At 33.1% G+C, this 13,122-nt stretch overlaps 2 protein-coding genes across 2 annotated transcripts; one reads left to right on the top strand and one right to left on the bottom strand.

Moving 5' to 3' along the window:
• The first annotated feature begins 489 nt into the window (after window positions 1–489).
• Window positions 490–3,722, top strand: LOC106794951 (transcription factor MYB30). The gene is given in 4 exon segments (XM_014762941.3): window positions 490–718; window positions 871–1,000; window positions 2,834–2,925; window positions 2,928–3,722. Coding segments are annotated over 4 exon segments (768 nt in total). The 5' UTR covers window positions 490–585; the 3' UTR covers window positions 3,341–3,722.
• A 6,574-nt stretch (window positions 3,723–10,296) lies between these two features.
• Window positions 10,297–13,122, bottom strand: GY4 (glycinin G4). Its single transcript, NM_001251079.2, has 4 exons — window positions 12,789–13,122; window positions 12,191–12,456; window positions 11,369–12,115; window positions 10,297–10,867 (listed from the first exon to the last, which is right to left on the bottom strand). The coding sequence occupies exons 1-4, from the start codon at window positions 13,075–13,077 to the stop codon at window positions 10,478–10,480; spliced, it is 1,692 nt and encodes a 563-aa protein (NP_001238008.1). The 5' UTR covers window positions 13,078–13,122; the 3' UTR covers window positions 10,297–10,477.

Genomic DNA, 13,122 nt, shown 5'->3' on the forward strand with positions numbered 1-13,122 from the left:
GTGGTGTGAATTAAAACACAAAGTTTAAAGTAGTGTAGATTGAAAATTTAATTGTAAAGTGGTGTATATTGAAAAAAAAAACAGGAGGGAGAAAATGTTTTTACGAAAAAATACCGGTATTAAATTTTATAGCAATTAACTTTGTTTAAAAAATAATTTTTTTGACTAAATCATCGATTGAGATGGAGCCTTTTATGGAAATCGAAATTTTATGGGAGTCTTTCTTTTGGAGAAAAAAAAATTCCTCAGTTACTCAGAATAAACTATTACCATACATATATTACCACTCTTTTGTTATTTTTTTATATATTATCAGTATGTTTAATCGTTTTTGGTTAATTTAATTTTTTTCCAAGGAATTGAATATTTCTATTATTGAAAATTATTAATTATTTATAATTTTATAACATTAATAACATTCATTCAGTGCATATAACCTGGGTCAGGTTTAAGGTTCAACGTTCAACCTTATTTTATTCATTTATTTATTTGTCTTTTTGGCATTTTTGCAAACAAATAAAAGCGAGGGCAGTGGTGCTTCATTTCCAGCTTGCGGGAATTAATAATAGTCACAACACAAATAATATGGGGAGAGCTCCTTGCTGCGAGAAAATGGGATTGAAGAAAGGATTATGGACTCAAGAAGAAGATCTGATTCTCATCCATCATATCAACACACATGGCCACAAAAATTGGCGTGCCCTACCCAAACAAGCTGGTAATTAACACTAAAGAGTCTTATTAGCACATTTCTAGCTAGCTAGTTCATGGTTGATGAAATTAACAAAGGGAATTAATTCAAATCGTTTCTGTACCTTTATTTTTTTTTTCTTCCTTTTTGCAATCTCCTCTTGTTTTAATTACCAATAGGGCTGTTGAGGTGTGGAAAGAGTTGCAGACTCCGGTGGATAAATTATTTGAAGCCAGATATTAAACGGGGCAACTTTACCAGAGAAGAAGAGGACATGGTAATCCAGTTGCATGAAACGTTGGGGAACAGGTATCATCTAACTATATACCTATCTACGTATTTCTTTTTGGTCTCTCTTAAACTGCATAGTTTTAAACTGTGGATGTGATCGTAGTTGCGCTTGTGGTCATAGTTGCGATTATTGTCCATGTGATAATGTAGATTGTGGCTGTAGCAAGTATTGCGTGAAATTATTATATGATTACACTAAATGTAAATGTGAAAAAAATATAATTATTTTAATTATTGATATATCTTTTTGTTTTATAAGATTGTGTATATATATATATATATATATATATATATATATATATATATATATATATATATATATATTTTTTTTTTTTTATCATTTTAAGATTTCATATTATTTGCCACCATCAGATACTCCCCAAAATCACACACAACCTCTGCCATTTGACCATTGACATTTAGAATATATAGAATATTGAAGTTTGAACCTTTAATTTTTTTTTACAAAAAGTGGTTTGGAACGGTGGTGACATTCTTTTGCAGCCCAATTGTGGTTTCCTTGTGGCTCCATTGTTCATACATTGCGGTAATTCATGTGATTTAAATCCACACTACAATTGTGGGTTATTGTTGTTGTGGGTAGATCAACGATCGCAATATTCTGGCGTCTGCAATTTAGAATCCTTCTTAGTACATTTTGAGCTACATATAAATCATGAGTACACTGTTGACACGAATTATAAAGGTAGTAAAATGATATATCAAAATAAAAAAAAATAAAGGTAGTAAAATGTGTAACATTTGTTGAGTTAGTATGAACCGACTTAATGAAAAGTAGAGTTTAGATTTTAAATTTTGACTTTGAATTAAATGTGGATTTATTTTGTCCGATTTGATCGATCATAGTCTAATTTGGCCTTGGTCTGCAAAATTTTTACTAGAAGGTGAAAAAAAAAGGCTTTTACCATACTTGAACTATATTTTAGGCGGCATCTTTGAAGTGATATCCATGAAACACCATTTTTTTTGTATAGTTATCGTATTGATTTTGGACTTATGCTCTGGTGGTGAACCCTCAACACCATATTATTTCCCACCTCAAGTTGTTGACAGCAAAAACGAAGCCCTCAATAGTCAACACCACCATCCCACCTCCGCTCTGAAACAACAACACCAAGCAAGACCTTGTCGGGAACACCATATCTAAACAACCCTTTGAAAAAGTCGCAACCTTTTTCTAAGAGGAAACCTTTGTGGCATGAAGGAGTATGTCTCGTCGGAGGATGACCATGAGTTCTCTAAGTTTTGTAGTGTGAAGGAAGGAGAAGAAGAAAGGAAAAAAATAAAGAAGGGATTCACCGTCACTGGAAATCGCCTCTGAGTGGGATGAGCGGTGGCGATTTTGGTTTCCGATAGAATCGAACGGATGAGTGAGGGAGAGGGACACAAAAGAAATAATTTGGTGGAGGTGGGTATAGGGTGAAATTGTGCTCTAAAGATTATCCAAAAGCCATCAATAAATGGTACAATAATAATTGTACATGGTGAACCACTTGTTACAGGGGATCCACCTTAGATATGATCCAATATTTTAAAATAAGTTAAGTTTTTCTTTACCTTAGCTGCTATAACTAGAGACGTCAAAATAGGCTACTCAATCCATTAGTGTTCAACATAATGCTAGTTGTGAGCATTTTAGGCCAGCCCAATATATATTTTTTATTCTTTGTTCATTTTATTTAACTTAAGACTATTTATAACACCAAATCAACCTTTATAACAAAATTCATAACACCCCTTAAAAAAGAACCTAGTTTTGAGTTTAATAATCCAAATGAGGCACTAAGTTGGTAATTATGTGCAATAATTTCTGAATAATTAACAATGCAGATGGTCAGCCATAGCAGCAAAATTTCCGGGGCGAACAGACAACGAAATAAAGAATGTGTAGCACACCCACATGAAGAAGAGGCTGCCCCAACAAGCAAAAAAAAGCAACAGCAAAAGCTATCTTCCTTGGACACCCTAAATTCCAAACAACAACCCGTGAATCTTCCCACAGAGGAGAAGAAGCCACTATCTCCCCCACAGTGTGTAAGTAGTAGCATGTCAACCCTCACCACTAGTAGTGACACCACCACCAACGAGCATAATAGTAATCATCATCACGTGCCCATGATGAATAACAGTACTACTGCTCCTGAATCGCTGGACGATGATTTCTGGTCTCAAGTTCTCTCGGCTGATAATAATAATTCCGATGCCACCACCAGTTTTCCGGCCACTGGCGCCGCGGCTGACGGGAAGTTCCAAGGGGTCCATCCATCAAGTGTGTACAATAATGTGGACTATTGGTTTGATGTTTACATGGGAGCGCAGGAATTTCCAAAATTTTGATGTTGCATGGCTACTTAAGTACTTATATATGTTGTCAATTAGTTTAATGGTTTTTTTAAGACAAATTAGTTTAATAGTTAATTACTTATAAATTGATTACCTTGTTAGTTTTTAGTATATAAGTTGAAGATAATTTTTGTTTTCATACATTTTTCTCATTTTTATTACTTTAATTTCACATTTATTTTAAATTATTTGCTTCCGTCCCCTTTGAGTTATGTTATGTTTCATGGTATGGTATATATATATATATATTGATCCTCACAGTGAATGAGTTTTGAATTTTTTAGGACGTTCCATTTTCTTTTCTTTTCTTTACTTTTCATCTCTTCAATTCTCACTATTACAAGATCTATTCGTAGTTTGAATCCTTTCAAACAAATCTCATCTTTAACCACCAATGGTTAGTTCTTTGCTTTTCTTCAATCTATATATCCATGGATTCTTTATCTAAATTTTTGCAATCCGAAATCAATTTTTAAAGCATATTTAAAAATATTAGATGTAACAAGACCATAAATATTTAAATTAGAGCGAAAACAAAAACTCCATACATGGCATGTACAAATGCAGATCTGGTTTCACATTTTGTGTGTTTTTTAATTCTTGTGATGTATGTATCAAGATAAGGCGCATATTGTCGTCTTCTGAGCGCATGATGCAATATGTTTCCTGGATGGTCCAAGGTAGAAGAAATTAACAGCATAATTAGTGGACTTCTAGATTATATTATATTTGTGTTCTGCTTTATCGGAGTAAATAGGATTTTTTTTGTCATATTATTATTATTATTACGAAATATACATTTAGCACTCTTTAAAGAGATCAGATCTAGTATCATTTAATCCGATATCATTTTGATCAATAACGTTAACTTATTGATGACCAAACAAAATTTGAGAACGTTAAATTAAGAACAATGTATAACTCGTGTTAAACAATGTGTCTTAATCTTTCCCTTCAAAAAAGGAGTATACTCTAAAATTTTGCATAAATTTTGCCTCCTAGATCCTGTCTTTGACAGTTTGGCGTCCATGTGTCACTATTTGTTCACTTGTACGTACTCATAATATTCTATGGGAAAAACATAGAAAATATAGCATGAATTAATGATGTTAATGTCAATCATTTGTATGCTGTGTTTGCACTTTGCATGCGCTGGGAAAAATTAAAAAAAGGATGTAATTTGATCTCTTTTCATTTTATATTTTAAAAAAATTTAAAATTTGTTTGTTAAAATAAAAGTTGTTTTTATTTTCTTGTCATCACCATCTCTGCTCTCCAATCCTTCCACCTCTTCCTTTAGCAAATAAAAAATAAAACATGTTTGATGGATTTATTTGCAATTTAAGTTTTGAAAACTATTTCAAAATATTTTTTTTTTAAATAAAATAATTGAAATATATTTCCTTGTCAATCTTTTTTTTTCTTGTTTGTTATTTTCCATAGAATTCTTAAGCTTCTTTTTCAACTAATTGACCATAAAGTTAATTAGAGTCTAGACCGATGTTGCTGAAAAGCTTCCATAGTGGCGCTATGATGAAAATGGCAAAAATTCCTAAATTTGTTCGCCAAAAAATGGAAATGGCGTGGCAGGTTTTTACCCTGCACAAGTGTTCAAAGGAACCTAGAGAAGAGATTTGGACACATCTTTGAGAGAGAGAGAGAGAAAATGAAGGCAACCCTGTAATTCCAAATGTTGGTCTATGATTTGGACACATCAACTAGTAGTAATGCTATAGGAACAAGAACATTGCTAAAAAATGGCCAATAGATTTGGCTTTGTAAAATTTCAAATATTGTAATTTTGAAGTGAAAGAAGGGGAAACTAAGATAGGCTAACATGTACATCTAAGAGGCATATGACAAAGAATCGAAGGTCAGGATTCATCATTATATTGCTCGTTTTTTGTACCATGTCAGCTTATCATTCAACCTTATTAAATTGAATACCTTTCGAGATATGATTTCAGCATTTAGTATTTATGATCCAAATGGTCCAGCTCCTAGTTATCATGATATTAAAGTTTCACTCCTCAATAAGGAGCTGTAATACACTAAAATTTTGTTGAAGGACCATAAGGAGCAATGGAATAAACATTGTTGTTCTATTATGTCAAATGTCTGGACTGACTGAAAGCAACATATATATTATGCTTGATTATTTTTTGGTGAGCTCTCCTACAGGGACAATATTTGTGAAATCCATTGATGGCTTTAAATGTGTGAAGACAGGTGAAAAGTTGTTTGAATTGCTTAATTTCTTTATGAAAAATATTGGAGAAGAATACGTTGTTTAGGTTATCATGGTTCATCGATAATGAAGCAATTATGTTTTAGCTGGTAAGATGTTGGAAGATAAAGGACCACATCTTTACTAGACTCTTTGTGTAACCCATTGCATAAACTTGATGGTTGAAGACATTCAAAAACTTCATTTAAAAAAGGAGATAATTCAAAGGGGAGTTGATCTTGTTGGGTTTATCTATAGTCATTTTAGTACTTTGAGTTTGTTGAAACATTTCACAAAAAAGATGAAATTGGTAGACACGTGGTTATAAGATTTGTACATCATTTCTATCATTAGAAATACTTCATATAAAAATGTTTTTTTTTCTTTCTTAAAAAGAAAGAAAGACTTCATCAAGAGAAAAGAAATTTGAGAAAGATATTTACTTCTAATTATGAATGGAGTAAAAACAAGTTGTCTAAGCTAAGGGGGAGACAAGCAACAAAAGTTGTCCTTATGCCTTCATTTCTAAATCATGTGGTTTTTACTCTCAACTTCATGCGCGGCTCCTCTTGTTTGAGTACTTTGTTTTTTAAAGGAAGCAAAAGATTAGGAATATCCACTTTTCTAGACTTTTTCCCCCCTTCTTTTTGGGAGATTAGAAATGACGAACCTGAATAGCAAGCATACCTCGTGGAGTCGTCGTCATGACTTAAAAGAGAAGGGTAATTTTACTTGTACCTTTTTTTTATTATTCTTTGCATCTCTCTTTTGATTTTTTTAATATTTTGAAGATTAATTTCTAAAATGTAGAAAATAATTCTAAAAACTAATTTCAGAATAAACTTTGAAAAAATGCAGAAAAAAATAACAAAAAGCATGTGTTTGAACACATTAAACAGCCTAACCAAATGTCAATTGGGCTTTTCTCTTTCCACCCACTATTTGCTAAGTCCATGTTTAATTGTATATCATGTCACAAAATGCAAACACAACCAAAACAGAAAACATGTTTTCATTTTGTTAATTTTTTTTAAAAATTTAACACTATAAAAATATATTATTATTGTAAATACAAGTTACGTTTATTAAAAAATATGTAAATTTGGTTGGGCTAAATTTAATTCTTAATAATATTCTTTCGATCCCTAATTATAAGATATAATTAATTAATTAATTTATGTTTATTAAAAATATTAATTAATTTGATTGTTAACACAATTTTTTTTATAATTATAATATTTTTTTCAAAATTATCCTACCTTCTATTGGAAACCTACTAATTTTTTTTCAATCTCGACGGGGAAAAAGAGAAAATAATTCAAGGTATTTTAGTTATAAAATAATTAATACACACAAGAGATAAAACAAAGTCTTATAATAAAAATCAAAACAAATTTATTGACTATATCTTATAAATAAATAACTGTGAAAAGATGTGTATATGCTAGTTTAATGTTAATCAATTATTTTAATATGAATGATTTGAATAGTGTACCTTGAAGAGGACAACATATTGGGCACTGAGACCAAATTGGCGGAGGGCTGGGAGGGTGATGACCCGACCAGCGTTAGGGTTGTAGAAGTGAGCACGCGAAGGGCGAGCAATATTCTCCTGAAGCTTCAAGCTACAGATATTTTCCTCAATCCCGTTTCCATGTCGCCTTTCTCTACTGGGTCTTGGCTCATCTTCTTCGTCTTTGTCTTCCTCTTGTTGTTGTTGTTCTTGCCGTCATCTGGAGACTGAAGTTTCTCTGCTATGTCTTCGTTGATGCCGAAGGATTGTGCCAAAAAGTGCTTACTGAAGCCACTTAGCACGCTTCCATCTTCATCTTCCCCCTCCTGCTGCTTCTGGTGGTGTTGTTGCCTATGAAGCAGGGACATCCGAGTCGCTTGGTGTGTCCGGTGTCCGACACGACACTGACATCAACATCGATGTCCATGTTCGGATTAAGTTTGATGTGTTTAACAAGTGTTCACGTGTCCGTGTCCATATCAGTGTTGATCCTTCGTATATTATTGCATTGTCTATGCAGGGTGCTCTAAATCTGGCTTCCTACCAAGGTAAAATACCTTAAAAAAAAAAAAACAACTCATACCTTATTAGCTAATTAGTATATAAAATATATTGTAAAATAGTTTTTTTTTTTTAAGTATAGTTTTATTCTATAGAAGATTATGGCTTGATTGGGTTCTTGGACATGCCCACCCAACCAAGTGTCGTTAACTTTGTAGCTTTATTAAACGGTGTAACTATTATTAATTTGTTCTCATAAATTAAAAAGTTAAATATATGAACCATGGCAGTAATTCAAAACTATCTAATTATATTTATTGGTAGTTTCTTAATTAGATGAGTTATTTATTTTAATTTTATGTTTTCTTATAATTTTATATAAATTTAAATATTCTATACAAAAATTCAGTATAATATTAAGGTTATTAAAGTAAATGTTTAATTAAATTAATTTTGGGATCCTATAACACTTACAAAAAATGTTTTTTGGTATAATTTTATTAAGTAACGTACTCATAAATAACTACATATCCTCTATTCGAATGGAAAAAAAAAAAGTGAAGAACTATTCTTATCAGAGACGTTCTAAGAGTGTGAATAAATAAACAAATGAGATGAATTAATTAGCATGTCTTTCTTTCTTCATAGTTAATATAGTAAATTAAAACGAGTTAATTACCCTGCGGTTTTGATCACTAACGGCAACAAGAGCTTCATCGCCAGTGTTATAGATCCAGAAAGGAACACCAGGAGGAATCAAGAGTATGTCTCCTTCATTGAAATGGTGCCTATCTTGTGGCTGCTGCGACCTTGAGCCTCTTCTCCGCCATCTAGATTGTCTTCTGGCTCCTCAAACGTTTCAGGACATCCCGGAATTGCAAGTCCAATTGCTCCCTTCCCTATATACCCCACACACATCAATCATCACCAAATAAAACAATCACACTATTATCAGCTAATCTCTTTAGTTATAATTGTTAAAAGTTCATCGATATAACTTGTAAAGATAGTCATCAATCTTATACATATAATAACAATTTGTGATTAGATATATAGATAATATTATTATTAGTTCTATAAAGATTAAATTAGTATTTAATTTGTCCTTTAATTCATTTTTTGATTTGATTCTCTATTTTTTTAGTTCAATTAAATCTTCTAATTAATAGATAAAAATGAAAGATAAAAAACTACGTTGAAAATTAATCTTCTAATTAAATTTTCTAATTAATAGATTAAATTAGTATATAATTACATTAAATACTGATGTAAATTAATCTTTCTCAAAATGAAAGATAAAAAGTTCAATAAAACTTAAAGAGATTAAAAATGTATTTAATATATGAATTTTGGATAGTGTACCTTTTAACCACATCAAAAGTTACTTCAAATTTAAAAAACTAATCCAAATTATTAAAATAAATAAATAAAATAAACACAAAGCCAAAAGACTTTCTCATAGGCATGACAACTAAATCTAAATTATTTGTAAGACCCACCTCATAAAAAATCCACTTTGACTAGGGTTAAAGCCAAGTATGAATTTTCCCCTACTTCTAAAATCGTGGTCAAGGTCAAGATCAAGCAAGGATTTAAACCTTCAATCCTCCATTGTTGTACCTGGCCAATACACACTCATACACACAAGCGTCACACACACCTAACACAATATACATTTTCGCTCTAAACTGACGGATTTAGTATTTTCATCCATGTCTTTTTTATAAATCTGACCCTAAACCTAATTCAGATTGAAAGAGTCAAACTCACTCTCACTTTCACCCTGTCTCATTGACATATCTACTTCTTTACTCCGGTCACATGATCAAATGAATAGCTTATTAAAGTATTGCCGACATTAAAAATTTAAATATTTGATCGACTTATGTATTTGCTTTAGAATGCTAGGAGTCTTTTATAACTAGGACCTTAGAGTAAGATTTTTTTGTACTGAAAGGGTTAGAGTATGATGTTCGAATACAAATCTAAACTAAGAATATCCTATAGTTTAAATTATCATAAATCCAAAACCAAAAAATATTATTTCACTCTCGTGCATAATGTAAAAGTCTGCTGATTTCTATTTTTCTATAATGACTCATATATATAATATAGAAATTCTAAATATTTAAAAATTCGAAGGACTTCTTATTAGCTCAAGTACTATCAAGCCTGTTGTCATCGATCACGTTCATCAATTGCGACTTATTAAACTGGGAATTTCATATTCGTAACCTTTGGTTTTTTTTTTTTTTTTTTACTTTGCACAGAATACCTTGCCTTATAATTTATCAAGACTTCCAAATTTTCTGTAAAAAGCAGCTCAATATATCTTCTCAGTAGGCACATTGTTGTAAATTAGAGGCTATTTCACGTATTTTATTAATTTATTAAAATAAGTTAAAAATATATTAAAAAATCAAATAAATATATGCATATCAAATTGAAAGATAATTTAATTTAGGTAAGTTGTGCTGATCTTATTATTTCATAAGAGGATAGAACACAAGAGAGCTCTTCCCAAAAAGACGATAGAACACAAGAGGTGCTCAAAATATTAAGAAAATATTTTAAATTAATTACTTCCGTTTATTTCAAACAAGATTTATATGGAGATCAAATAATTCCCCAGTAAACATATAATCAGTATTACTCATTTAAAAGTAGATAAAAGCTAGCTTGCCCACAAAAAAGAAAATAAACACAGAATAAAGACAAAACGTGAAGACTGACATTTTATTAAGGCGATTGAAAGGTACAACGCCACTCAGATATAAACATAGGCTCGCTGGGATGGTACATGGGCCATACTTTTTATTATCATACAAAATTTATTTATTTGTTATTATTTCATAAGATGGCCTCATCCTCACACCATCATGCTTGTCATTTATGCGACTTTAACACGGGGTGAGCCTTGTTGAGACTCAGGGTTGACCAAAGGACCCCAATTTCCTTCATACTTAAGCTCAGACACTTGACTCTGTCGAAGGTTGTAAGAATGGGCAAGAACCTCTGAGGGAATTGCCCTAAACACATCCTTCAAGTAGCTAGTGACTGCGTTGTGGTGTGTCTTGAATACTATGTATTCGAATCCTTGTTCTCCGGCTTGCTCCGCCACCACGAAGTTCTGTGGTACCACCAGCAATTGTCCCCTCCTAAGCTCACCGTCGAACACTGCATTCCCTTGGCAGTTCACAACTCTAACCTTTCCTTGTCCTCGAGTCACATAGATCACACTGTTTGCATTCAGATTCCAATGTGGAGAGTAAATTCCATTCTGCATGGATATAATAACATGTGTTACGTATCATCATCATTATTATTATATATTATATATTTACACCAATATTTTTATTATTTTTTTATTAAAAGTAGTAGAACCAACAAGTAACTATAATTATTATCAAATAAGTCTTCATTGACATGTTAAAGTAACTCATAAAAATCAATGCACAATTATAATACATTACAGTTCAACTACCCCTAGAGAATCACTAAAGAATTACCCATATCAAATGATATTTTAATGACATTTAAAGGAATCCAACCCTACAACATACTTACTGACATTTTTATATGTCTTCTAAATTATTATATCATATGATTTATGACATAAAGATTTTTCCCTTTTGTGCTTTCTTTTTATTTCTTAATTTTCTCAAGATAGACTAATTGACAATTGAATATCCACGGAAAAATTACTGGTAGATGTGTAAGTATGTACGTATATTAGTTTCATGTTGATTACTTAGTAATATGAATGAGGTGAATTACATACCTTGTAGAGGACAACATATTGGGCACTGAGTTGGAATTGGCGGAGGGCTGGGAGGGTGAGGCTGTTGAGGGTACTAATGCGACCAGCTTTAGGGTTGTAGAAGTCAGCGCGTGAAGGGCGAGCAATGTTCTCGTGAAGCTTCAAGGTGCAGATATTTTCCTCAACCCCGTTTCTTGTCTCGCATCCTCTTTCACGTGGTTCTTCTTGTCTAGGTCTTCTGGGTTGTGTCTTTTTCGATCTCCATTCGCGGCTCTTGCGAGGTTGATCTTCATCTTCATCTTCGTCCTCGTCCTGGTCCTGGTCTTGTTCACGCTTTCCTTGGCTTGGTCGACTAGGACGAGGTTTATCTTCATCTTCGTCCTCGTCCTCGTCTTGTTCACGCTTTCCATGGCTTGGTCGGCGAGGAGGGTGAGAGGGAATTTGTTCATCTTCATCATCTTCGTCTTCATCTTCATCTTCATCTTGTTGTTCTTGCCACTTGGGGCTGATAACGCTGAGACCTCCTTCCACTGTCACGATCTGCTTCCTTTCGTCGTCTGGAGACTGAAGTTTCTCAGCTATGTCCTCGTTGGTGTTGAAGGATTGTGCCAAGAAGTGTTTGCTGAAGCCACTGAGCACGCTGCCACCTTCTTCCTCTTCCTCCTGCTGGTGTTGCCCCTGCTTGCGTCCACCATGACTTTTCTGCTGTTGTTGTTGTTGCATGGTCTCTGGGTACTCTATATCTGGGTTCCCAGCAAGGTAAAATACCTGAAAGTGAAAAAATTAACAAGTGAGGAGAACATGGTTTTTGTTAATAGTAAATGAAATTGAATTGATAATTACCCTAGGGGTTTGATCAAGCTGGTTATTGAAGTTAGAGGTGTCAAGAAGACTGATGGCAACAACTGGTTCATCGCCAGTGTTATAGGTCCAGTAAGGAACACCAGGAGGAATCACGAGTACGTCTCCTTCATTGAAGTGACGAATCTTCTGGTGACTGTCCTGTAGCTGCTGCTTCTGCGACCTTGAGCCTCTTCTGTTTGATTGTTCTTGTGGCTCCTCAAACGTCTCAGGACATCCTGGAATTGCAACTCCAAGTGCTCCTTTCCCTGTACATCAATCATCACCAAACAAAACAATCACATTTTTATTTAATCAGATATCTTAGTTGATATATATAACTTAATAAAACTTTTAAGGTGATTGATATGTCAACAAAGTCATTCTATATATAATAATAATAATTTGTAGTTAAATAATCATGTAAAATTTACTATAGAGATACTATTTACTTAAATCATTATTATCTTTAGTAAATGATCTATGGTAATGTGATGTTGAAATTTGAACAAGTGGTGACAAATGGATTAATATACACTGAGAAATGCTGGTGATACTCTTTCTGATATGTGTGTTAGAAGCACTCCTTATATATGATTACCTTGGGCGATGATGATCATCCGGGGATAAGGTGAGTAAGATGGCAAGTGGAGGCCATTGCGGTTGAGGGTGAGTTTGGAAACAGTGACACCGGCGCATTTCAGCTCAGGGTGTTGAGAGTTCCATGTTTGAATCAAACCACCTTCGGACTCAACGCGGTGGTCGGGTTCCAACGCGTTGAGGTTGTTGAGTTGGCACTCGTTGAGCTTGCTGGAGCTAATAGCAAAGCATGCACTCGACAAGAGTAGCAAGCAAAGGGAAGAAAGAGAGAGAGTGAAGGGCTTCCCCATATTGAACTAAGGAAGTGTTAATAATTAAGTTTGAAGGAGTTGGTG

This window comes from Glycine max, chromosome 10 (assembly GCF_000004515.6).
Source record: "Glycine max cultivar Williams 82 chromosome 10, Glycine_max_v4.0, whole genome shotgun sequence".
Taxonomy (NCBI): domain Eukaryota; kingdom Viridiplantae; phylum Streptophyta; class Magnoliopsida; order Fabales; family Fabaceae; genus Glycine; species Glycine max.

Bases quoted from the DNA above. Each gene is read 5' to 3' on its own strand.
- GY4 (NM_001251079.2), bottom strand. From the start codon at position 13,077: ATGGGGAAGCCCTTCACTCTCTCTCTTTCTTCCCTTTGCTTGCTACTC. The intron at 12,116-12,190 runs GTAATTATCAAT...TTTCACTTTCAG, and splicing joins AGCTTGATCAAACCCCTAGG to GTATTTTACCTTGCTGGGAA. The intron at 10,868-11,368 runs GTATGTAATTCA...ATATCCATGCAG, and splicing joins AATATGTTGTCCTCTACAAG to AATGGAATTTACTCTCCACA.